The sequence below is a fragment of the Ailuropoda melanoleuca genome, chromosome 15 (assembly GCF_002007445.2).
Source record: "Ailuropoda melanoleuca isolate Jingjing chromosome 15, ASM200744v2, whole genome shotgun sequence".
Lineage (NCBI taxonomy): Eukaryota > Metazoa > Chordata > Mammalia > Carnivora > Ursidae > Ailuropoda > Ailuropoda melanoleuca.
In genome coordinates this window covers 11,912,756-11,939,710 of record NC_048232.1, presented here as the reverse complement: position 1 = coordinate 11,939,710, position 26,955 = coordinate 11,912,756, and the positions used below count along the sequence as shown (strand labels likewise).

Sequence of the window (26,955 nt, the reverse complement as noted above, 5' to 3'; positions counted from 1 at the left end):
ACATATGAAAAATATTCAAAGATTAAAAACTGCCAGCCAACAATACCCTATTCTGCAAAGTTATCCTTTAGATGGGAAGGAGAAATGAAGACTTTCCCAGACAAACAAAACCTGAGGAGTTTACCACCACTAGACCTGCCTTACAATAAGAAATGCTAAAAGCTCTTAGAGCTGAAACAAAAAGACAGAAATACACAAAACTCCGATTAAGGTGATAAATAAAATTAGAAAATTGTTAACTCTTTTCTAGACTAGTATATTAAACTCTTAATTATAGTATAAAGGTTCAAGGAAAAGAGCATTAAAAGTAACTATGGTTACTACTTGGTGATGACATCGCAGCACAAAGGAAATAATTTGTGACACAAAATATAAAAGGGGAAGAGAAAAAGGATGGACCCTTTATAGGTGAAGATAAATTGCTGATAGTAGAGAAAGGATTATTTTACCAAAGAGATATTTTATGTGAACCTCATGGTCACCACAAGGTAAAGATGTAGAGCAGAGACATAAACATAAAAGAGGAGGGGGAACTGACTGAGCAGATCACCATGAAAAACCACCAACTTAAAAAGTAGGCAGAAACAAGGAAAAAGAAACAATGGGGAGACCAAAGAACCAGAAGACAAAAGATAAAATGGCAGTAGTAAATCCTTACCCATCAATAGTTACCCAAAATTTAAATGGATTGAATCCATCAGTCCAAAGGCACAGAGTGGGTGGATGGACAGAAAACGACCCAACCATATGCTGCCTACACGGGTCACATCTCAGCTCTAATGACACACACAGGCTCAAAGTGAAGGGATGGAACATATATTAATAAATTAGACACATCTCAAATAATATAATTTTACACCTCAAGGAACTAGAAAAAAAAAGAATTAAGCCCAAACTTAGCAGAAGGAAGGAAATAATAAAGATCAGAAAAAAATAGAGACCAGAAAAACAAGAGAAAAGATTGAGACTAAGAGCTGAGTCTTTGAAAAGATAAACAAAATTGACAAACCTTTACTTAGACTAAGACAAAGAGAAGCCTCAAAATTAGAAATCAAAGAGGAGACAACTGATACTACAGAAATACACAGAACCATAAGAGATGACTGTGAAAGATTATATGCCAACAAATTACATAACCTAGAAGAAATGGATACATTTCTAGAAACCTACAATCTAAGACTGAATCAAAAAGAAACCAAAAATTTAAATAGACAAAAATGAATAAACCAGCATCACTTTGATGCCAAAACCAGAGAAGGATACCACAAAAAAATAAAAAGGTAGATGATATCTCTGATGAATATAAATGCAAAAAATTTCAATAAAACATTAGTGAATCAAATTCAAGAACACACTAAAAGGATTATATACCATGACCAACCATAGGATTTGTTCCTGGGAGGTAAGGAGAGTTCAACATACACAAATCAATAAATTTAATACACCACAACATCAATAAAATAAAAGATAAAAATCATATGATCATCTCAACAGATAACAGAGAAAGCATTTCACAAAATACAGCACCCTTTCATGATAAAACCTTTAACAGATTGGGTATAGAAGGAACGTACCTCAATATAATAAATGTCACATATGACAAACTCACAGCTAACATTATACTCAAAAGAGAGAAAATGAAAGCATTTCCTCTAAGATCAGGAATAAGACAAGGACTCTTATTCAGTATAGTACTGGAAGTCATAGCTACAGCAATTAGGCAAGACAAAGAAATAAAAAGCATCCAAACTGGAAAGGAGGAAGTAAAACTATTGCTATTTGCTTATGACATATCTTATACATAGAAAATCCCAAAGAGTCAATAAAAAAATCATCATAGTTAATCAACAATTTCAGTAGAACAGCAGGATATAAAATCAACAAACAGAAATCAATTATGTTCCTTTACACTAGGATACACTCAAAAACAATAAAAAGCTTACTAATAAATTTAATCAAGGAAGTGAATGGAAATCTATGAGTCTTTCCTGAAAGAAACTGAAGACACAATGAATGGAAAGACACCTCAGTTCATGGATCTGAAAAAACTAATATTGTTATAATGGCCAAACTACCCAAAGCAATCTGCAGAGATTCAAAGCAATCCCCATCAAATACCAAAGAAATTCTTAAAAAAAAGAAAAGAAAAGAAAAAAGAAGAAAAGAAGAAGAAAAGAAGAAAAAAAGAAGAAACCACCTTAAAATTTGTGTGGACCCAGGGAAGACCCTGAATAGGAAATGCTGAGAAAAAAAGAACAAAGCTGGAGGCATGATGCTTCTAGATTTCAAACTATACTACAAAGCCGTAGTAATAAAAACAGTATGATACTGGCACAAAAATAGATACACTGACCAGTAAAACAGAACAGAAGGCCCAGATTTAAATCCCAGTATATACGGTCAACTAATATTTTAACTAATATTCAACAAGGGAGCCAAGAATACCCAATGGGGAAAGGACAGTCTCTTCAACAAACTGCTGGGAAAACTGGAGAAACACCCACAGAACAAGGAAATTGGACCATTATTTCACATCCCTCACAAAATTTAACCTGAAATGGATGAAACACTTAAATGTAAGACCTGAAACCATAAAACTCCTAGAAGGAAATGTAGGGGAAAAGCTCATTGATTTGGTCTTGGCACTGATTTTTTTTAACACAATGCCAAAAACTCAGGGAACATTTTTTGACTTGATCATTTGTTTTTTGGTGTTGAGTTTGATAAGTTCTTTATAGATCTTGGATCCCAGCCCTTTATCTGTAGTATCATTTGCAAATATTTTCTCCCCTTCCGTGGGTTGCCTCTTGGTTTTGTTGACTGTTTCCTTTGCTGTGCAGAAGCTTTTTATCTTGATGAAGTCCCAAAAGTTTATTTTTGCTTTTGTTTCTCTTGTCTTTGGAGACGTGTCATGAAAGAAGTTGCTGTGGCCAATGTCGAAGAGGTTACAGCATATGTTCTCATCCAAACAAATAATCAAGTCAAAAAATGGGCAGAAGATATGAACAGACACTTTTCCAATGAAGACATACAAATGGCTAACAAACACATGAAAAAATGTTGAACATCATTAGCCATCAGAGAAATTCAAATCAAAACCACACTGAGATACCATCTTACACCAGTAAGAATGGCACAAATTGACAAGGCAAGAAACAACAAATGTTAGAGAGGATGTGGAGAAAGCGGAACCCTCTTATACGGTTGGTGGGAATTCAAGTTGGTACAGCCACTTTGGAAAACAGTGTGGAGCTCCTCAAAAAGTGATCAAAATTTTGATCCATCAAAAATAGAGCTACCTTATGATCCAGCAATTGCACTATAGGGTATTTACCCCAAAGATACAGATGTAGTGAAAAGAAGGGCCATATGCACCCCAGTGTTCACAGCAGCAGTGCCCACAATAGCCAAACTGTGGAAGGAGCTGAGATGCCCTTCAACAGATGAATAGATAAAGAAGATGTGGTCAATATATACAATGGAATATTACTCAACCATCAGAAAAGATGAATACCCACCATTTGCATCAACATGGATGGAACTGGAGGGTATTATGCTAAGTGAAATAAGTTAAGCAGAGAAAGACAATTATCATATGGTTTCACTTATTTGTGGAACATAAGGAATAGCAGGGAGGACATGAGGAGAAGGAAGGGAAAAACAAAGAGGGGGAAAACAGAGGGGGAGATGAACCATGAGAGACTATGGACTCCAGGAAACAAACTGAGGGTTTCAGAGGGGAGGGGGCATGGGGGGATGGGATAGCCTGGTGATGGGTATTAAGGAGGGCACGTATTGCATGGAGCACTGGGTGTTATATGCAAACAATGAATCATGGAATACTACATCAAAAACTCATGATGTACTGTATGGTGACTAACCTAATAATAAAAAAAACAAAAACAAAAACTCAGGGAACAAAAGCAAAAATCAACAAATAGGATCACATCAAATCAAAACTTCTGCACATCAAAATTAACAAGTAACAAAGTGAAAAAACAACCTACAGAACAGGAGAAAATATTCACCAGCCATCTATCAGACAAGGGGTTAATATCAAAATATATAAAGAAGTCAGTCAACTTAATAACAACACATTAGCAAGCTAAAGGATAAGATCGTACAATGAAGAAACGATATCTACTCACAGTCATAGTAAACTGGAAATAAAAAGGATTTTCCTTAAGTTGGTAAAGATTATACTTTGGAGGAGAAATTTGTGAAGGATATATTCACTTTAAGATAAAGATCAAGAAATGGAAGCCCACTATCATGACTTTATTTGCAGCTGATCAACTATATAGAGAAATCAACAAATTACTGGCATAAGAGTCTAATAAGCTTGCCAGAGGCAAGATCACTACATAAAAAATCAATAACTTTTCTCTACACCAACAATAAGCAACTAAAAAATATATTAGAATGTAAATTTCCATTCAGAATATCAATAAAAACGATGACACATCTAAGAATTAAGAATACTCAATTATCAGTGGAGATAATTTTAAAAATTAATAAAAGCCATAGAGGATGGGATGAATAAATGGGAAGCTACTCCATGATCTTAAAAAGGGATGATTTCATACATAAAAGACATTAGTCCCCACAAAATTGTTTTATTCATTTAATGCGACCCTAATTCTACTTCTGAGTGGGGTGGTCCTTAGACCAGTGCTCTGAGAACAACTAGAAAACCTGAATGAACTAAATACCCTAAAGGAAGTATGAACCACTGTGGGAGAACCCCAATCTCCATCAACAGTTCTGTGGGTGGTCCTCCACCAGGATAAGACCCAGACTGTCAGCTTCCCGCCGGGCCCAGAGTCCACCAATGCTCCCAGGGCAAAAATGGCCACAGCAGTTAGCTCATCGCTCCACGATTCTACCCTGGTCTCTGGTTCCCTAGTTTTTGTCCCAGCAACTCCAGGAACTTCAGAGAAATGACTTCTTTCACTCAACAAACATTTTTGAAGACCCACTATGGGCTGGGCATTATATTAAGTATTGGGGGTAAAGCAGTGAAGAGGGCAGGACCCCTTCCCTCCAAGAGCTTTTAGGGATGGCCTGAAGCTGTAAGAGGCATGGAAACAAGGCCTGACCCTCAAAACAATGTTCCAGTAGAACGGCATCATATGGGAACTGAAAAGAGGGTTCAAGAATGGCAAGCAATTCTCCTACCTGCAGTGCTTTTTGGGGAGCCTATCCAGGGAGATGCTTCTGTTTCCACAGGGACACTTGAAAAACCTCTTTAGGCCATCATGCCAGTGGTAGTCGTGCTGCTCACTGACGCAGGTCTCCAAAGGCTTGAAGTGGGTGTAGGCACACTGCATAAAACCAACAGGAGGGCATACGTCTGTCAAGAGCTTTGCAGGAGAAACTGGCTAGCTGCTAAGAAGGCAATCTGTTCCATGAGAACTTGTTTTCTCATCAGCACCCAGGCAGGTGTGAGCAGAGCAACCACCTTATCTAAGAGCTGCGGTGATTTCGAGTCCCGCAGACTGACGCCACCGTTTCTTGTATTTGCCACAATTTTTGGTCAGGCATGAAGTACACAATAACCTTCCGTAACATCAAGACAAAAGCACTGGTAACCTCTCGATAGCTTCATCAGGTCTGTCCTAAATTCACTGCTGTCACTTGGTAATAGGACACTGACACTGGGGCCTATTCAGTAGCCCTTTTATTTCCTCTTAAAAAGCCTCAAATAAGGATATAAGCTTATTACTACTCCTATTTCATAAGCAGCAAAACCAAGCAGAGATATTAATAATTCACTTGTAATTTTGATCCACAAGGATTGAATAGAATAGGAAATAATAAGCAGCATCCAGACTAAGAAACAGAACCTCCCCAGCTCTCCTGAAGCCCTCCCCGTGCCCCCTTCCAGGCACTGCTCCCCCTACACCCCAAGGGTAATCACTATCCTGCTTTCTAACAGCAGAGATTCATTTACCTGGTTTTGAATTTTGCATAAATAGAATTGTATGATACATTTAAACAAAAAAGAAAGAAAAATGAAGGAAGGAAGGAAGGAAAGAATGAATGATGGGTGAACGCTGAAACAGCTGCTGGGACAGAGCACTGTGGTTTCTGGTCATCAGAGTCTAGACAAGTAACTTTTGGTTTTGGCAGCCTCAGAAATACAGAGCAGAATGGTACACCAGCTGTGGTGGGCAGAACAGCCACCCCCTGCCCAAGACATACACACCCTACTCCCTAGAACCCATGAGCATGTTACGTTACATGGCAAAGGGGGACCAGGGTTGTTAGTTAATTGATCTTAAAATGGGAAATGATCCTGGATTATTGGGTGGGCCCAATGGAATCGTAAGGGCCCTTAAAAGTGGAAGTGGGACTCCACAGGGAGGAGGCCGGAGGATGTAAGAGGGCTTGGCCTGCCATGGCTGGCTCTGAAGATGGAGGAAGGAGTTGAAAGCCAAAGAATACGGGTGGGATCAAGAAGCTGGGAAAGACAAGGAAATGGATTCTCCCTTAGAGCGTCCAGAAGGAACGCAGTCCTGCCAGACCTGGATTTTAGCCCCATGAGACAAAGAGACTTCTGGCCTACAGAAGTGCAAGATTATAATAAAGTTGTGTCATTTAAACTATCAAGGTGGTGGTTATTTGTTTGAGCGGCAATGGGAAACTAACACACCAGCTATGTCCTTAGGTTTGCTGTTTTGTCAGAGTACAAGCTATTATCTGAGGTAAAACCTTTACTTATTCTGAACTTTCCCAAGGAAGCCCTGCCTTTTGGTGACAGCCGGTTTAGGGCTGTCCCCTAAATGTAAAGGAGGGTGTTAAGGTTTAAAAGGAATAGACAGAGAAAACTGTACTTGGTAAGCTAAGTCTCTTTCTCCTCTTACGTATGCTTATGAGGAGGATTAGCCAAGCAGGATAAAATGAATGGTAATGGAAGGGTACGGTTCTGCAAGAACTATTTCTTGGTCCTATTTTATCAGTGTTGAAGGACAGGGGGTTTATCATCTTCTAATAGACTTAGTGTAAAAATTCTGCAAACATAGAAAATGATGCAATTTACACTTTGCCTTGAGATTTAGTTTAGCTGGCTAAGCCCTGAGTAGAAAGGGACAATAGTAGTTGGTCCTAACATGTGATGCCAAAGGAAATCATTCACCCAATGTCCCAGGACTGTGAACCGTAAACTGAAGGTGTGCTAGAAACTTGAGAAGGATGGGTAAGAATAACTTGGGTCTAATGGACAAGGCTTCCCTGCAGAATCAGGACCTGTGGTCAGATAAAAGGAAAATCTCACCACCAATGCTCTGCCACCAGAGCTTGGAGGCCAAGTGGACAGGCAGTCAGGTCCTTGGCTGTCATGAGCAGCTTGCTTTCCAGCCTAACTAAATGACCTGTGCAGGACTCCAATCATAAGACATGGCCCCATATCCCATATATCTCCACGTTCTGCTGAGTTGCAAGAGGTCACAACAGCTCCAAACAGGGCCCAGGGTTAGAAGCATCTCTCCACTCACCGTCTTGCATGTCACTACTCGACATTTCACTTCTCTGATGCTTCTCATCTTTTCTTCCATTTGTTCCTTTTTCACCAATGGCTCAAAATAGCGTTCCTGCAGTTCAGCCTCAGCCTGGAATGACAAGGCATACAAGAGACCTTGCACCAAATTCAACACGTACTCAGGCACCAATTCAATAATAATAAACACAGCCAAAGAGACAAGCTAACAATATGAGGATACCTGATAAAAGCTCAAGGAACTGCAAACCAAAAGATGATCAGAAGTAGACATAAGCTCTTATTTTTCCAAAAACTAGTATGAAAGCATCTGGTGATTTTTAAAACACCAGATACAAACTGAAAATACTAACATTAACATCGTCACCACGTCAAGTGTGTGCACCAGAAGGGATTTTTTTCTCCTGGGCACATACAGACTCAAGCTACGGAAGGTATTCAGTGCCTCCCCACTTAGGACAGTTCAGTCTATTCGATACTGTTTGCCAGACCAAGCACTTGGCAGGAGCAGTCCCTAGTTGTTTGGAACAACAGGGAGTAGGTGTGAGGGCAGAGAGAGATTGACAGCAGAAGGTGGTCACAGCTCGGGAGTTAGTGCAGCTGCACAAGGCCCGAGGCCTCTGGCGGCCACAGAGGCCAGGAGCTCAGCTCTACAGCCTCTCAGGGTCAGCCCCAGCTTCTCTCCTGACCAAGTTTCAGGCTGGTAGAATAGTAAAATATACAACTATCTCATTAGTCAGTAATCGAAAGAGCAGAGCATTCAGAGTACTGGCACTAAATGGGAACAGAACCGCCCCCATGGAGATATTGTGAAAATTGGTGGGAGCACTTTGTGTTTTGGTCATCCCAATGATTGCTACCCCCGCTACTTGCAGGGACCAGGGAGGCTGCACCTACAATGCACGGAACAGTCTCTCCATATGAAAGGATTCTTCTGACTATTCTAGAAGGTACCCATGTGGATGAAAAACCCAATTATAACCCTCAAACCTAACTGCTTTACATACAACCCTATAATATTTGTGCATAGTTCAAATATATATTGAATATACCAAGAGTACAACTAGGTAACTCCTGTGTATATAGAGGGACAACTGTAGTTTGGTGTCTTCAAAGGTTCCCTAGATTATTCACTGTTTAAAAAAAAAAAAAAAATACACTGTCAAAGAAACAGACCCATGGTATTTAAGTCACCAAAAAAACACACCTAAAGGAGCCTTCATTTCTACTTGTCTCATTTACATTTATAATCCAACCCTCTAAAAACTTCATTATTTCTTCTGGGATAGTTGTGCCTACATAGTAACATAATCAAATATATATTTTTAATATAAATATTTTCTTTTTTACATCACACGTAGGATATCATTGATATTTTCTTAAAAATTGTAGTTAGGTAATTATATTATCCAAGAATTTTATTTCAGTATAATAAGGGAGCAAGTCAAAATACACAGCATTGAGAGCAACTACCCCCAATGGGTTGGTAACTACTGATTTACAGTATTTGAAATACCATTATAAAAATACTTGAATGGAAAAAAAAATCCCTTCCCATATAGCAGAACAGAAAAGAACAGCTATAGCGGTAAACCACTTAAACATCAATTCAAAGCCATAACTACAAGGTAACATTTTTATAACACTGAGGTCCATTAAACTAATGATAAATGATATTCTTCAATTCAAGGACAGGGGCAAAGCTAAATTCTATCAGAAATATTCCTGTTCTTCAAAGTCAACTCAGACATATAACTACATCTTGGTTGAGGTAAAAGAAATAGATTCTTAGTCCCATGACAAAGTGCCTGGCATCTGGAGGGCATCTCTATCATTTCTGACCTTTTGAGCTCTTACCTCTTTGAGTAGTCCTGTGTGCTTTGATTTTGCTTTTAGGATTTTCTGAAATTCCTCAGATTCCAGGTAGGCAAGTTGTTCTCTCCTTTTTTTCCTGGCAGGCTCCAATTCATCTTCAGCTAGAGCAGAAAGGAAACACAGCAGCTGTCAGAGGAATTTCAGGAAGGAATGAACCTCATGGACTCAGCTTCCTCGAGTTCTCTCCATCCCTGCCAACCAGGCTCTTCACACTTCATTTACCCCACTAGGTACCAGCAGAGGAAAACTCTTCAGGAGTGAGCAGAGAAGTAGGGTGTAGAATATGGGGGATGGCAGATTTGACCCTGGATTAGAATCTCTTCCACCTTTAGACAGGAGCGGACTATGACGATAGGTTACATCTATAAAAATCCTTTTTACAAATTAATGGTAAAATGTGACTGCCGACTTCAGAGTTTTCAAAGTAAAAACGGCAATTTGCAAACAAAGAAATTCTACTTCTTTGAAAGTAAACCTTTGTACTAATATATCTGTACAAAGATCCAATGAGTAATCTTTTTTGTAAGTTTTTAGATTGTGCATTATTTCATTTCAATTTAATGTGATTATAGCAAAGCGGTCAGTTCCAGCTGTAGAGATCCTATTTAGGTATTGTACAGAGAGGCCAGTTTAAGTAAAACAACGACTTTTGGCCTCAGGGATGGTAGTTATGGTTTAGAACATCTCACAGATCGCGGCCTTCCCACTGCTAACTCTGAAATCCACAGTACCTTGAGGAGAAAAGGCGTTCTTTTCTACACGTTCCTTCACTTCCAGAACATCCTGGGCGTCCTTTTTCTTCTTTTTAATGTTGTTTGGGTCTGTTTTTGTAAGAATCTGGCCTTTTGCTCTTAATTTGGTTATAGCCGCTAACTAGAAAATAAAAAAGGAGATAAAAATCTTAAAGACGACACAGTTATCTGTAGCTCTATGTCCCTTTTCTAGTTTTTAACCACCGAATTCTGCTCTCAAATATGAATCAGCAAAAAAGATCTTCTCTTTGCTTCGCATTATTAACCCAGTTATTAAAATTTTAAAGCATGGAGACAGGTCTCTAAGCTAATTAAGTTTCAGCTTAAATATCAAGTTAAACATCAGTTATACTGTGGGCTTCAGGACCTACAAAGGAACCACACAAACACTGTGGAAGTTTGTTTTGCAACCAGACAGAATGAGGACAGGATTCTAGCTCTGCCACTTACTAGTTTGTAACCTTACACAAATTACTTAATTTTTCAGTCTCAGGTTCTACATCTATAAAACGGAGATGACAGCGTTTACTAGGCTGTGCAGACGAAATGAGAGAATGCGTGCAAAGCACGAACCTATACAGAACAAACAGCATGTGTGTATACATCACGGGTACACGTGCAACTGTTTTGTTTTACAGTTTATTTTTTCAGTAAGCTCTACACCGACGTGGGGCTCAAACTCATGACCCCGAGATCACACGTGCAATTGTTATCACTATCATTACTGCAGGTGCAGCGGTGACTTATGACTAGCCTTTGCCCTTCGTGTGGTGACAGCGGCTAACTAGAACAAAGAGAAGTCAGGCTCTCCTCGGGGGTCAGGGTGACTCAGGAAGGGGAAAGGGGGGTTTCTGAGCACTCCCAACTCCTACGTCAATCAGAGCAACTTAGCTCCTGTGTAAGAGTTCTTTTAAAGAAGGATTCTTTAAACCACCATTTTACAGTCTTGCCTTAACAATTTCCAGAATCTGTTTCTCTCGGGCCAGCCTCAGGCGGAACAGTGTGGAGAATGGGTAATGTTCTTGGATTAAATCACTGGCATTATGTTGATACCATTATCACTTGAAATTCCTTGTACTCTAATTATCATGATCAATAAATAGCTATTATGGTTTGTCTTTCCTGATCATAGATATACAAAGTTTGCAACTCCAGCTATGTCTTACAGAATGCAAATTCAAAGGTTGAAAATAGATGTCACTTACCTTTTTGGCTTCTGCTAAAGCACTCAGTTTTGGTCTTGGTGGTGGTGACTCATCAAAAAAGAGAACATCATCACCTTCTGAGATGCCTCGCCCAAGCTTGGGCATCTGTGTGGCTGGCGTTCCTTCCAGGCTGGGCAACGCAGCCCCCATTTTCGGAGACTGAGAAGGGGCCCATTGAGAAGAGGGAGGCACAGCTGGGCTTTCAACCCCACCCGAGCTTTGGAGAAATCTTTAAAGAAATAGGCAGTTACAAAATATGCAGATTGGGACACTGCAGGCTAGGCCACCAGCTGACAAGTAGTCATTAGTAAAATAACTGCCCCTCCTCGGTCAAGAATTCTAATTAGCACTGAGAACATGCTGGCTTTGCTAAGTCTGGTTAACTGATTATTCACTGATAAGCTCTCATTGTTTTACCAATTTAGAACTGATTACTATTTTTGCCAACTGGCTTTCTAGTGGGTCCCTCTCTATAGAACACAGTCCTGAAGGTGAGATGTGGGCTGTATTCCTAGCTCTCTGGTTAGCTGGGACTTGCAGGAACTCACGGAATTTCTCTGTATTTTAGTTTATTGGAAAGAGATAACACAAAAAATACATCTGAAAGTCCTTTCACAGAAAAATGCTATAATTCACATGGTAATTTCTTTTAGAAACTTAAAGGCTATTGAAAAACAACAGTTGCCACAAACTATGTTGTCCAGAACTCTCATTTTATAGATGAAGAAATTGAGTCCCAAGACGCTACTACTCATAAATGACAGGCTGAGGACTAGTACCAGGTAACCCCAGGCCAGGATTCTTTGCACTACCACATGTCCTCTCCTGTAACCTGCCTGTGAAACCTGCCCAAAGATATGTTTTGTTTGGCCAGCAAAATTCTGAAAAACTTCCAACTATAAGACCTTTATTTATTTATTTTTTTAAAAGATTTTATTTATTTATTTGCCAGAGAGAGACAGCCAGCGAGAGAGGAAACACAAGCAGGAGGAGTAGGAGAGGAAGAAGCAGGCTCCCAGTGGAGCAGGGAGCCTGAAGTGGGGCTTGATCCCAGGACCCTGAGATCACGCCCTGGGCCGAAGGCAGATGCTTAACGACTGAGCCACCCAGGCACCCCAACTGTAAGACCTTTAAATGGGCAGGTGCCCCCTACTTCACACAGGGCCACAACTCCATGTATCTATTTATATCACCTGTAGCCACATGAAGAACACCTCCACAGATAGTCTACCAGCACCTCAAACTCACCTGCCTGAGGCCAAATCTATCTCTGGATTTTTCCAAAGAATTTCCTAGTGACTTAAAGTTGACTTCCTGTTTATTGAACCACGTACCCTTCAGTGGCCCAGATTTAGGACAGTGTAACTGTTTCAAGGGGGGCAGAAAAGGTGTGAGTCCAAACCTGACTCCACCACCAACCAGCTCTCTGGTGCTCAGTTACATGACTCATAAAACAAGGAAAACAGCACCTCACAGATTATGGGAAGACCCAAGTGAGACACTATTAATGTGGTGCACAGCATGCTCCGTACATGTTAAGCATCTATAAACTGTTACTCTGACCACTATTCGGATAACTTGAGTTATGAATCTTTGATTCATCTGCCTACTGCACCATTTTCCACTTGTTTTTGCCTCTAAAATGACTCTCCACTTTCAATGCCTCATTTTTACCATTTACCCAAACAACTGCAAAATCTACTCACTGGCTCAGCCTGTAATTTAAAAACCAGTTGTGGTAGAACTAAGAAATGAGAGCAAACAGGTCAACAGGCGCCTTCCCCTTTTCGCAAAACCCTCTTCAAGTGTTCCTTCTTTCTCTTCTTCCCTGGGGTGTTAATTACCGTAACCTGTCCCACCTGGTCTCAGATTCATTAGCGTGAGTCAGAAATACAGAACTCGAAAGGCTATCTTCTTAGGTTCTGTTAAAATTACTTTTGAACTTCCGAAGTTAAAAAGGTAGCCAACCATCCAAATCTAAAGCCACATTTTGGAAATCCATTATAACATTCTGAGGATCCCTGAGAGGAGCTATCTAAATAGGGAATATTGAAGCAGCTATTCTTACCGTTTCTGTATTTCTTCTGATCTCTTCTTCCTCATCTCCAGCATGTGCTGCTTCTGCTGCTTCAAGAGGGCTGATGCCGAGACAGACTGGAAAGCAGGTTTCGGGCTCCCCATCACCCCTGAAACACAAACCACAGACTGAGGGGCTCCGAGGGGCCTGGGGAGCACAGACATGAGGCTAGAGCAGGGGCAGGCCGACTCTACCTGATAACCTGGCTTTGGCTAAATGTTGTTTTAAGTTTCTGGCTCCAAATGTAGGCAAGTCCATCAGTTCCTTGAATTCCTCAGAGCAAGACAAGCTCTTCTGGGGTATTCCTGGAATATACAAACATCAGCTTTAGAGGACTCAAAAGCTCTGGCAGTTTGAGATTATGTGACGTTACTTTTAAAACTCTGTGCGTTCACAACTTAGTCATTTGTAAATGAAGTAGATGGAATGCCAAGAGAAAAAAAGAATCCTTAGCCTCTAGTAGATGAGTAGGACTGCGGAGGCATGACAAAGATCTTATTTCAAGCCAGTGTCTGTAGGGTCATTTCCTACACTATGTCTAGAACGTTCACTATGGATAGGGTCTGTGCTAGGCCCTCACCACTGCTAGGAACAAAGCTCCAAGTGAAAAGGGCAGAGGTGCCATTCTTTGACTTAGACCTGTTTTAATAAGAAGGTAACTGATGGGTTTCACCAGGAACCTGATACTACCGATTCTAATGCTGGACATTAAGAGTTAGACCAGATACACCAAGAAAATTTATAAAGCATCTACTCAAAGACTCGGCCATGATTAATATGCTGTTTTTCCTTAAGATGCTGCCAAGCAAGCCTGATTGCTTCAGCTTAGGCCACATCACTCACTAACTATAGTGACAAGTGGATATTTATAACTTAGGGCATGTACAACTGTGACCATTTTCAATCCTAAAGACTACATATTTAAGCTGCAGAAAGAAATACAGTATGGAAAAACAAAGTTACCAAGTTTTTGTTGGGTTTCCTGAATGATCAAGTCTGTCCCTTTAACGACCAGATTAGTCAGAGTGGTTTGAATCTTCTTTTTAGGAGCAACAGCAGCTGCACTGAAATGACAAGTCACCCCCCCGCAAAAAGAAAGTCACTAAACTTCAATGCTCTGATGAGGTGCAGGCACAGAAGTATTCCTTTATTACAAATTATCAATGTTTCTCAAAGCACTGTATAAGGAAACTTTCTTAATACCATGATTCTACAGCATAGCTGTTGAATACATTATGTCCGGCAACCTGCAAATTTGGTGGAGGCCATTCTGGAAAAGCAATATGGCAAAAGAAATAAAAAATATGCCACCACTTCAATCAAGCAGTCTAGGAATTTATCTTAAAGAAATTAAGAACTAGGCAGAAACTTAGGATATTAATGGGCTAAAACATTGTTTGCAATGTTAAAAGTTAGAAACAGCATTAATGTTTATTCACAGGGAATGGTTTTATCAGAGAGCCATGTAAAAGAAGACGATGGCCACTAAAAATAATGTCATAAGTGCATATTCAATAAGGAAAGCATTAATTATTTTAAGGGGAGGGGAGAGTTGCAAAGTATAGGTCCAGTATGATCTCATTTTATATTACTGGAAATTTATACATATGGAAAAAAAACCATCTAAAAGCATATACAGCTGTGTGTGTGTGCATGTGTGTGTGTGTGCATGTGTTCGTAGACAGCAAGGAACTAACGATTATCTTGGTGGTGGGATTACACCTGGTTTTTATTGTCTCCTTTTGACTGAACTGTATATATACAGAAATATTGTTATAATGCAGGAGTATTGGTTTTTACAGTTTCGAAAAATACAGGCACTATTTTAAATCTTAAAATGTGTTCAATATGACAAGTTAGGCAGGAGGTGAGAGTCCTCTTGCTCAATTTCTGTTAGCCTGGGAACAAAATGCTTTGTTCTTGGACCAGTGGTAGCTCCTTTGTTGACAGGTCCCAAACCGGCCATGTGCGCAGATGTGCTTTCTTCCCAATGGTGAAAAGGCCATCAATCACCTACTTCAGGGACTCTCTGGAGGGCCTGAGATCCCCAGAAGAGAGGTCACGAATGTCTGCCTCAGCAACACCCCACTCCTGTGTAAGGCTTCACTGCTATTAATTCACAGAGTTAAATGTGGGTTCCAAGCGGTCTGCCACCTCACTGTCATAGTCGGGAGGGAAATGACTTACAGGATACCAACGCTGGGATTAACATACTTTTTTTTTTTTTTTTAAAGATTTTATTTATTTGACAGAGAGAGACAGCCAGCGAGAGAGGGAACACAAGCAGGGGGAGCGGGAGAGGAAGAAGCAGGCTCCCAGCGGAGAAGCCCGATGTGGGGCTCGATCCCAGAACGCCGGGATCACGCCCTGAGCCAAAGGCAGATGCCCAACGACCACGCCACCCAGGCGCCCCTGGGATTAACATACTTTTAACGGCCATACAATCAGCCCTGACAATGTTGCACTATTTACAATAGAAGCCAAAGAAGAAGTGTGGGCTCCGTGTTAAAGACCATCATTACATAAGTTACCTAATTTTCCCCCTCCTATGTTTTCCTCTACCTGGGAATAAAGGCGGTTCTTGTCTACCTTGTTCCAGGCCATGAGTTTATGAAAGATAAAACCTGTACAGGTCTTCTAGGACCATTACAGAAAAGTACAACCATTGGGTTTTTTCTCATAAGGAGCTAAGCAAGACCCCTGTCCCGAAAGAAGCCCCGGACTTACATTGAGGCTGCATACGATGCAGAAGAAACCCCTCCATAGTGAAAACCATCCTGACACAGCCGCTCTCTTAGGCTGGTGCCTTTGCGGGCAAACCTCTTCGGAATTCGTCCTCCAGAGAAGGTGGACTGCAAGTCGGCTCTCCTGGCACTGAGCTTCTTGTACTGGGCCTGGATGTGGTACTGACAGTACTCACAGTCATTCTGCAAAAGGAAGAGCAGCTGCATCAGGACTAGGGTGACACACCAGGGCACAGCGTCAATAAATACTGCTGCTTTCTCCCAGCTTCATGGGGCACTATTGAGTATAGAGCCCCCCTACTGACCTCCAAGGCCATTCGTCAAGTGCAGCTCCACAGCAACTTCCCTGAAATTCCCCTAGATGCGGCAACAACAGGGTTTTAATGATCGCACTGCTATGTGGAGATCTGTCAGGCACTTCCCGCTGAGACCTCTATTTTCCAGCTCTTTCCCTCCATTTCCTGCTCACTAGCTCATCTGTTAGGCAGGAATGAGGGAACTAAAAGGACATGAAACCAAAACTTGCCCTTTAATCTGTTCAGCGAGCTCAAAGTAGCATCACTTCACATGTACTAGGATGGCTGTCGTTGGTGACAGGCAAAACAAGTGCTGGCCGGGATGTAGAAAAAATGGAAGCCTCCTTTCTGCTGGTGAGAATATAAAAGCCACTTTGGAAGCCAATCTGGCAGTTCCTCAAAAGCTGAAACATGGGGTTACCGTGCAACCCAGAAATTCAAGGAAACTAAAAACATCCATCCATCCACATAATAACCTGTACAGGAATGCTTATAGCAGCAGTATTCATATGTCCACTAATGAATAAACAAAACTGGTCTATCCATACGATGGAATATTATTCAACCACAAAAAGGAATGAAGCAGTGATGCATGCAACAACATGAACAAATCTCAAAAACATCATGCTAAGAGAAAGCCAGACACAAAAGGCCACATACTGTACAATTCCATTATATAAAATGTCCAGAGATGGCAAATCCAGACAGACAGAAAGCAGAGTAGTGCTTACCAGGGGCTGGGGGAAGAGGGTAACAGGGGATGACTGCTAATGAGTATGGGTTTTTTGCGAAGGGAGTGAGAGGGGGTCTAAAATTACATAGTGGTGATGGCTGCACACCTCAGTATTAAAACTACTGAACTGTACACTTTAAAAGGGTGAAGCATGATATGTGACATAACTCAAGTTATCACGACTATTATTTTTTAAAAAGCTCTAAAAAATATATGTTGGCGTTCAGAGACTAAAATAAGGTATTTAGTGCATTTCATCATAGTGTTTGAGCTCTGGCACTGCTCAGAATGAGGACAAACTAAAATTTCATCTTCCTTATACCTCCTAGTTAGTTGGCAGTAAAAGATCACTTTCCTGACAGGTTAAATCCCTCCCTTGTCCTCACTTTTTTAAGCTGGCAGTTACTAACCACACACTGAATTTTCTTACTTTGGTGCTTCCTGTTATGTAGGAAACTCTGTTCCAAATTGATTGTTACCGCTATGCTATCTACGCTCTATTCCCATTAGATCCTGTCTTCAGCAGGAACCATCCCAACAGAGCAGAAACCAACCAAATTAACAGTCTGTGTACATGGCTGTCCATTCTTCTTCTTTGCTTTACAGGTTCCCAGGTCAAGAGCTTCACCCATGATTAAGATCTTCTGAGGATGATCAATAGACAAACATACCTGCAGAGAAGACACAGGGTGGGAGTTAAAAGCCAGCAAAGGTATGGCCTTTCATCAGCAAGAATGAGTAAGAGGCTGGTTGGTGGGAGTTAGCAAGGCATTAGCAGTCTACAGGAATTAGAAGCCAGGACCCTGCAAAACAGTTTTAGGAATGGGAGGTATAGAAGACATGTTCAATTCTCTACCCAGTATCCATTCTCTCCTGCATCTCTGCTGTAGAATCTGGATTTCATTTGGGCTGGCCAATGCTCAGCCTCAGGTGATAGATCCTGTTCATTTTCCCAGCATCCCTTAAAGCTAGTTAATGGTCATGGGGCTGTGTTCTGGCCAACGAGACTGACACAAGAGTTCCCAATCAAAGCAGACAGGGTGGGGAAGGCTCACTCCTGCACTGAATGGTGATGTGAGGGCAAGAGCTTCAAAGCCATCCAGTGACCAAGAGGAGAAGGCTGAGAGGCTCACAGACACTGGCCCTGACATCACTACATTGCCTTGTTGGGATTATTTATTATAGAAGATAAACAAACCCCAATGTTTACCATTAAAACAAACTGTAGTGTGGAGCACCTGGGTGGTGGTGTCGGTTAAGCATCTGACTCTTGGTTTCGGCTCAGGTTGTGATCTCAGCGTTATGATTAACGCCCGCCCCGCATCCAGCTCCAGTTAAGATTCTCTCTCCTCTCCCTTTGCCCCTCCCGCTCGTGCCCTCTCCCTCTCTCTCTCTTTATCTCTAAGATAAATAAATAAATCTCAAAAAAACAAAACAAAAAACCTGTAGGGAAGTTTTTCTGTTACTTGTAGCCAAACACATTTGAACCAACAGATGAAGATTTGTTGCCATTCTCTGGTGAAAGGAAGAAAAGAAATAACTTTGCCTCTCACAGATCTCAGTCTGCGACAGCAGGGAAAACTCTATTGCTGCTTGAGAAGATGAAATCACTCTGATTCTAAGTTGCAGCTATGGCTGTACAACTAACGGGGCAAAGTCCTGCCAACTTTATAAAATCCTGCCTGCTCGATGCCGCCAACGGAGATCTATGAAAGAGATGTAAGGAGACCTGAGCAGAACAGTTCAAAACACTCCAGGAAACTTGGAACTAATGTGGAAATATTTAATGAAAAAAGCTGTTATGAAACATTAAGAGTAGGTGGAAATTCAGAATATAGGTGGTGAGGAACAAACAAAAAATCAGATTAATGGAGATATATAAAAGCATGATTCAGTATCTGGAGGTAGACCAGTTTTTGATAGAACTTGGCTAAGCTGTAAAGACAAGGAGGGAAGGAGGGAAGGAAGGAAGGAAGATGGATGGAAGGAAGGAAGGAAGGACAGAAGGATAGAAGGAAGAAAGAAAGAACAAAGGAATGAAGGCAAGAAAGAAAGAAAAAAGAAAAAGAAAGAAAGAAAGAAAAGAAAGAAAAGAAAAAAAGAAGGAAAAAAGGAAAGAGGAACAGACAGAAAGAAAGACAGATGGAAGGAAGGAAAGACAGACAGAAAGAAACCATGGAAACAATTCTTACCTCCTCTGAACCATCCTTGGGCTTCATGGGGTTAGCGTTGAGCAGCCCTATGACAGTACCCTGTTCAGTCTTCCAGAGTTCTTTGTGAACTTCTCCAAACAAGAACAATGACACATACCGTGTCAGGTCACGGAGATCATTCAGTCGCCAGATACTAAATGTTTTCCCCTAAAACAAATATTTTTATTTTTAATAAATTTTGCACAATGGGTTATACTGTCTCTATTTATGGTTCAAGTGCTCTACTGTGAAAACATATAAACTACCCTGACTATATAATCTTGAGAATGTCTATTCATTATAAATTAATCCTCTCTCTAGGCTTTAGTATTTATTACCTTTCTCATTTTATTTTATTTTTTTTAAAGATTTTATTTATTTATTTGACAGAGATAGAGACAGCCAGCGAGAGAGGGAACACAAGCAGGGGGAGTGGGAGAGGAAGAAGCAGGCTCATAGCGGAAGAGCCTGATGTGGGGCTCGATCCCATAACGCCGGGATCACGCCCTGAGCCGAAGGCAGATGCTTAACCGCTGTGCCACCCAGGTGCCCCTACCTTTCTCATTTTAGAAATGAAGGTGAAGTCAGGCAAGCCAGTAGGACACACGTTAGTGAAGTCTTTAATTCTCAGGTCTAAATAGTCAATGGGATAGCACGGCCTTCTAACTGTGCACGCACACCAACACACACAATATTAAAAGGACTAGTGGAAGTTGTGGCACTAGCATTTAATAACTTACTGATATAAATTTAGTGAATCTATTATTTATCACTGATTATTATATCATTAATATTAATAAAAAGGTATCAGCTCTGTGCTATTCAATATTTGCCTAGAAGAAAAACAAAAGCATCATTTAAAGACAACTATCTATGTTTAATTGTAAAATTTCAGAAGTATTATATATCTGAAGAAATGCAACTCAAAATGCTGACCATTTATAAAAAACTTCCACTTTCACTTTTTTTTTTTAAACAAAATAAATTGAATATTGAATCAAGCTATTTCACACAGGGATCCCAGAACAGGGGTGGTTATAGGTTATGGTGAATTATTGACTGGATTCAAGTGTTACATAACTATGCTTCCATGGATTTGTACAATGCCTTTCTTGGAAGGGTCCAGATAAAATTTCACACCTATTATTTCAATGTCATTACAGCCACTTGTGACACAATTAAGAACTTAATCAAATGGGGGCGCCTGGGTGGTGCAGTCTTTGAGCGTCTGCCTTCAGCTCAGGGCGTGATCCCAGCGTTATGGGATCGAGCCCCACATCAGGCTCCTCCGCTATGAGTCTGCTTCTTCCTCTCCCATTCCTTCCCCCTGCTTGTGTTCCCTTTCTCGCTGGCTGTCTCTCTGTGTCAAATAAATAAATAAAATCTTAAAAAAAAAAAAACAACTTAATCAAATGAACCAGATGTGTTCACATTCACCTTGACAATCAGAGGGCTAGATCAGGACCCACAGAACAATCTTGGGTTGACCAAGATCTCAATTAGAGAACGAAATCAGGAATGAGCATGATTAAGCATAGTATTTGAAAGCTGGGAGAGAATTCTGGTATAACCAAAAGCCAATTCCTTCCTTTTACAAAGAAGGAAGTGGAAGTCCTTAAAGATGAAAGGTCAACCTAAGTTCACAAAGCTAGGGAGACTGAGGCTCAGGACCCAGGTTTTCTGACTTGCCAGGCCACAAAGTCATTTTTCTGTTACCTCCCGTTACCAAGTGCGATTTTAAAACCTGTTAGATCTTTTGTAATATCCACTGTGCTGGCACAGGTGGGCAATTTCAGAACTTCTGAGATTGACCTCTTCCTTCTAGGCACGCTCTCATGAGCATCTGGGAACTTGGCCTCTCCCCCACAAACGGGAAGACAGTGTCACAGGGGTCACCACATACACCCCCAAAACAATGACAAGTGAAATGCAGCAGGAATGATACAGTGAACAGTCCAAGGACTCTGTATAACCTGGTCTTTCATAAGTAGGACATTCTTTATGTATTTAACCTCCCGATAGCAATCCAATGATGGTGAGGCAATCTGTGAACTTACTAGCAGCTTTTTCAAAATAAAATACTGATGGGCTTAAGGTAGAGAAATCAAGAACACAAGCACCCACGGTCAGCTTGTGATAGAGCAGCTAAGAAATCAGTAAGATGGCTTACACTATTACAACTCTGTGGAGTGATTTTCTTCAATATAACCCCAAAAGTCACCCAGTCTACTTCTTCTAGCTTCTCACTTGCCATCTTTTCCTTGAGCTGAGACAGTCTGATCAGTTTTCGGCCAACCATTTTCTTGTTCATCTCTGTGGAGGATACTCGAGGCCGCCTGAGGTCAAGAAACCAGCAATGATTTGATTATAATTCTAATAAGAGATTACCTGGCACTGTAGCAGGTTGGTTAGAAAAGATATTATGGGCAGAAATCTTCTCTGAAGTACCTGTTCTCAGGGGGATTTTGTTATGTAGTATGGATAAGGCAAAGATTTTTATGGCAGATAAAAAAAAAATAAGATAATTTTTAAAGCTAGTTTATGCTTCCTTGGATAGAGAACTGGAGCTTATACAGAAAATAAGAAAGATCGCACACTCTTTAAGGTCTTAAAAATTATAACGTATGTTACACTTGTCTTTTAAAAGTAATCTCTTCTGACTTTAATACAAAATCATAAATTAATATTAAAAATAAGATATTTATGGGGCACCTGGGTGGCACAGTCATTAAGCATCTGCCTTCAGCTCAAGTCATGATCTCAGCATCCTGGGATCGAGTCTCATGTTGGGCTCCCTGCTCAGCAGGGAGTCAGCTTCTCCCTCTCCAGCTCCCCCCTGCTTGTTCCCTCTCTCACTATCTCTGTCAAATAAATAAATAAAATCTTAAAAATTAAAAAAAAATAAGATATTTAAATATCATCAATCTGCCAGAATTTCACAGGGTCTCCAATTTCTAATTGGACTTTTTTTTAACCCAACATTTTCATATAACAATAAATAGAGGCTTCGAATCCAGCTTCAGTTAATATATTCTTACTCCTAATGACTGGCCAAACACTTGTGGATTTGTAAAGGCTGTTTTTCTCTAGGAGAATATTAATACCTATTCCATACTTGATCATATTATATGTTCAACGACAAAAGAAAACAGAAAAAACATGACATTTGACTATTTCAAAGGTCTTTAGAAAGAGAAAGTCATAGAGCTAACTCTGAAGAAATGAAGAATATTCAGAAGAAAAACACTGATGCAGGTGGAGAAATCCTTTTCGTGGCCTGATTCCTGAGTGAATAGGTTACTCTCATGCTACTGCCCTTTGGAGTATTTTCAGGGCCAGAACAATTACGAAGAGACTCAAACAATTGTGCAGTCCCCTAAGTCTGTAGGCTGCTCAGCAGCTCTGGCTGAGGAGTTTTGACTTTTGTGCACCTCCACCCAATCCACGTGTGCAGTGCACTCCCATTAGCACCATCTTTCTCTGTGGGGAATTTCAACTGAGAACTCACTGGGGCAGGCAGGACCATCTTGGTAGGGGGATGTTTACCTTGGAAAAAAAAAAAAAAACCCAGGGTGCCCTCAGTGGGAACCACAGCTTTTACTGCATCTCATCCCACAGATTGTCTCAGATGTAATTGAGTATTTTCTTCCGATTTTGGAGTCCAGAATCTTTATAATAGAATCTGACACCTACTCATTCTCCCCCTAGTCAATAATATATAATTTAAGACCCTAGCAGTTTTAGTGTAGACTGACAAGGGTTAGCTGTTCTAGAGGGATTGCACTTAGCTACTCAGAGGGACTGCACGAAAAGCAATCTGGTCTCAGAGTAAGGATCACTGCTTTGCCCGCGGCTTCGACAGAATAACAGAGATACAATGGAGTAGCAATATGCAGCAAAGAAGATTTAAAAGGCTTTTAACTGCACTGATCCTGGGATTTATTCCTATTTTAACTGAGTATCTTAATTTCCCCACAGTTATAACTGCAGTAAAGGGCATAAATTTGCCTTAAAAGTCATGAGAAGGAAAAAGAGCACAGATACTTTTCTTAACATTAGTTAAAAGAAGGTACTACTATTCTGGCTAAACTGTATATACCTTTATGGATTTAAAAATAGTCTCTATCACTGTTTCTCATTAAATATACTATTATTTATTTGTCTACTTCCTTTTTACAGATACATTATCTTTTATTCCTCACGTAAACAAGAAAAAGGCTTCTGTAAACATTTCACATGCAAACTGTACTGAATGCTATGGCTCGTCTTACTGCCAAGTTTCGCCAAATTCAAGAGCTGGTGGTGTTAGGTAGATCTGCTGTACAGACACATTATTTCTAGAAGGCTCAATCCTTGGGAAGGAGGACAAGTGGGCCATGAAAACAGAGTGAGAGGCCTTTATACTTACGGACCTGAGCCTCAGGCCCGAGAAGGCTTCCACGGAGACCATTGTCTGAGCTGGTTCTCCAGAACTCCTGGGGGTCCCTGCGCTCTGATCTCTGGTCAACCCACTAGGTTTGTTTCCAGGAGTAGTTCGGAGTGGTTGGGGAGGTGTACTTGTCATCCTTGAAAACGAGCTTTTGGGCTCTAGAAAATTAACATAAAAGTTAAGTGAAAGGAAAAATCACACTGATCCTTACAAAATTTGTTTTTATAGAATTGGTTCTTTTTAAATCAACATATGCAATAACCCAATCTTGAGAACAAAGGAAGCCCACAAGACCATTTCTGTACTACCCTCCAAACCTCTGCAGTGTAGCCCGAAAGAACTTCCTGTGACAACAGAAAGGTTATACACCAATGTTGTTTGATAAGGGGCCCACCAGCCACTTAAAACGGATTAGTGTTTCCAAAGAAATGAATGTCTACTTTTATTTAATCTAATTTAAACTTAAAAAGCCAAAGGTAGCAAGGGGCGGTTGTATTACAGTGCTGCTCTCAAACACAGTTCCTTTGTGCAATGACATTTACTGAGTATTTCCCATACACAGAGCGCTGTGGTAGACTCCACGAGGAAGTAAGAGCCCACCTTCAGGAATCAATGATTAGTGATTTGTGTGCAGATCAACTTCTACCTGAAGAAAACCCAAAGTTAGCCCCCTTTTGTTTGTTTGTGTCTGGTTTCATCTCATTCCATTCCATTCCGTTCCATTTCATTTGTGGTGGTGGTGGTGGGTAACTAGAGGGACCAGGGTATTCTGACTTGCTTGCATTAAACATCCCCAGTGTGGCTAGTTTTCTTACTTTAGAAGTATTTGATAATGTTCCTAAAGGTCGGAAAACTTGGATATTTTCCTTAACAAATATCACTTTCTCTGAAATAACATTGTGGTGTTTACCCTCAAAGAGACATTGGGTCACTGCTCCCAAGCTGGGAGTCAGGACAACTCCAGAACTTTAGAATCTCTAGAAAGCCTGTCCATGCCTTATCCCCTCAAAACTAAACTTTGGACACTACCTAATGAAGTACCTTGGTAATGCCAAAGGTCCTAAAAGGAAGGATGCCATTCATAAGTGGATACATAAAATATATAATTTATGTCAAATGTGAACATGGAGATGCCGTTATTTTCTGCTCTTGTGTAATATGCCACTGCTATTCAGAAGGGCCTTTTTGAACACGAGTGGTCAATAATGTGCTGCTTACTCTGAGTAACCAGACCATTTTGTTTTAGATCTTCCAAAGCATTATTACCATGCACAAACTGGGGCAATGCAACAAAATCAATACATAGGGCTCAAATATATTTTTCATTTTAACTGAGCACTGAACTAGAACTATATTTGAGTATACATCTCTACTCCAGGCAAAGAAGTCTTTTCTAAAGAATGGACCCTCTGCTTTACTACAACCTGGCTTCAAATAAAACTTGGTCATTTTAAAAGGAATCTGTGCCTCAAACTCAGAGGCCCAAAGATTCAATCTCTGGATTACAATAAGAACTCAATCCAGTAGTTATACTTACTACAATTCAAGTCAACTATAAGGCTATAGAGTGTTTAAAAATTCAACTCATTGTTTTAGTAAATACAGTTTCTCTTTACCTAAGGATTTTCTAAGCACTCTTGAGATGTAGAGCAGGATTACAAAATATAGCATACGGCTCTCATTCCCAAAAAACTTACTTTTCTCAATGGGCAGATAAGACAGACCCCTGGCCCTCCCCAACCAACAGATATGACAGTGCCCCCAGCAGACAGATATGATAGTGCCAAATTGAATTTTAAATAGAGTAAGAGTAGTGAAAAACCAGGAAGGCTTTGAGTACTACACCTGCTGGTGAAACCTTTGGTGTCCGAGCCACCCGCTTGTTTTTTGGTAGAGCAGGGACATCAAGCTCTGCAGAAAAGCAAGTCGACTCCTGAATTCTCTGAACTTTCTTCTCTTTAAAAGGGGGGCGTGGTGACATCTCTATTAAAAGAAAAAAAAATTGACAAAGAAAATTTAGAAAGGGGCTCAAAAGCTATTTTACCAGCAGCTGGATGCAGAAATAATGCTATAATTTCTTAATAATGGAATTGCATACTATTCCTAGAATTACAGTTTGATTACCAGATTTAGGCAGAAGGGGTGGACTTGCAGGCTGCTTAATTGTTGCTATTTTTAGCTGTTCTTGTAAAGATTTCATCTGCTCTTGCAACTTCCTTAATTCATCTAGGAAAGAAAAATATATTGATTTAAGATCCACAGCAGAAGAAATATTATACAATATTATAAAAATGTTGGAATTAGTTTTGGTGTCCACTCCCCACCTTGAAACCCTGAGACCCACAATATAATCACATGCTGAGAACTACCATTAACTTTCGCACTTCAGAGAGGTCCCTCAGAGAAATAAAATTTGTATTTTCAGTAATCAAGCCTTTAATACCTAAGTTAGTTATGAACTGGTACTATTGACAAACATCACAGATACATATCACCAGTTAATAATCATTCCCTGACACCTAAAAACTTGTTATCTCATAAACTGAATACCATAATTAATACAGTAAGGGCTGGCTTCCCTATTAGAATAAACAGCCAACCACTAAATTTGATTAGAATTTCAAAGTATGTGAGACAATATCACAAATAAGAAAAGGGCACTCCTCAAAGCTTCTGTTCAGAAATGGTCTCCTGGGGCGCCTGGGTGGCTCAGTCATTGGGCATCTGCCTTTGGCTCGGGTCATGATCCCAAGGTCCAGGGATTGGGCCCCACATCGGGCTCCCTGCTCAGCTGGAAGCCTGCTTCTCCCTCTCCCACTCCCCCTGCTTGTGTTCCCTCTCTTGCGGTGTCTCTCTCTGTCAAATATATAAAATCTTTGAAAAAAAAAAAAAAAAAGAAAAAAAATGGTCTCCTGTCCAAATAGAATGAAGAGAAGCTTGCAGTCCTACCCCTGGCTCCACAAGCATATAAATCTCTAAGTAAGATTTTTCTGTAACAGGCACGAAAGATTCAGGAGCCATTCTGGGAAGGACCAATTACAGCTGGCTGACACTGGGACAGGGGGCCGCTGCACGCTGAAATGCTGGCCCTAAGGGTCTTATCTACTAATTCCCACTTTTTTTTTTTTTTTTTGGTTGGTCAAGTCATTTATTT

General features: G+C 40.5%; 1 protein-coding gene across 1 annotated transcript in view; it reads right to left on the bottom strand.

The window, feature by feature from the left end:
• MCM10 (minichromosome maintenance 10 replication initiation factor) overlaps positions 1-26,053 on the bottom strand; it is a 45,251-nt gene extending 19,198 nt beyond the window's left edge. Inside the window, exons 1-15 of the mRNA XM_034643880.1 lie at positions 25,926-26,053; positions 25,647-25,784; positions 23,785-23,959; positions 21,543-21,708; positions 19,373-19,540; positions 17,735-17,851; positions 16,135-16,334; positions 14,371-14,471; positions 13,602-13,712; positions 13,399-13,516; positions 11,331-11,559; positions 10,105-10,246; positions 9,356-9,474; positions 7,497-7,610; positions 5,179-5,324 (exon numbers count right to left, since the gene is read on the bottom strand). Of these exons, the coding sequence (XP_034499771.1) occupies positions 5,179-5,324; positions 7,497-7,610; positions 9,356-9,474; positions 10,105-10,246; positions 11,331-11,559; positions 13,399-13,516; positions 13,602-13,712; positions 14,371-14,471; positions 16,135-16,334; positions 17,735-17,851; positions 19,373-19,540; positions 21,543-21,708; positions 23,785-23,959; positions 25,647-25,784; positions 25,926-26,001 (2,120 nt within the window). The 5' untranslated portion in view covers positions 26,002-26,053. The remainder of the gene's footprint in view (positions 1-5,178; positions 5,325-7,496; positions 7,611-9,355; positions 9,475-10,104; positions 10,247-11,330; positions 11,560-13,398; positions 13,517-13,601; positions 13,713-14,370; positions 14,472-16,134; positions 16,335-17,734; positions 17,852-19,372; positions 19,541-21,542; positions 21,709-23,784; positions 23,960-25,646; positions 25,785-25,925) is intronic.
• Positions 26,054-26,955: the final 902 nt, after the last annotated feature.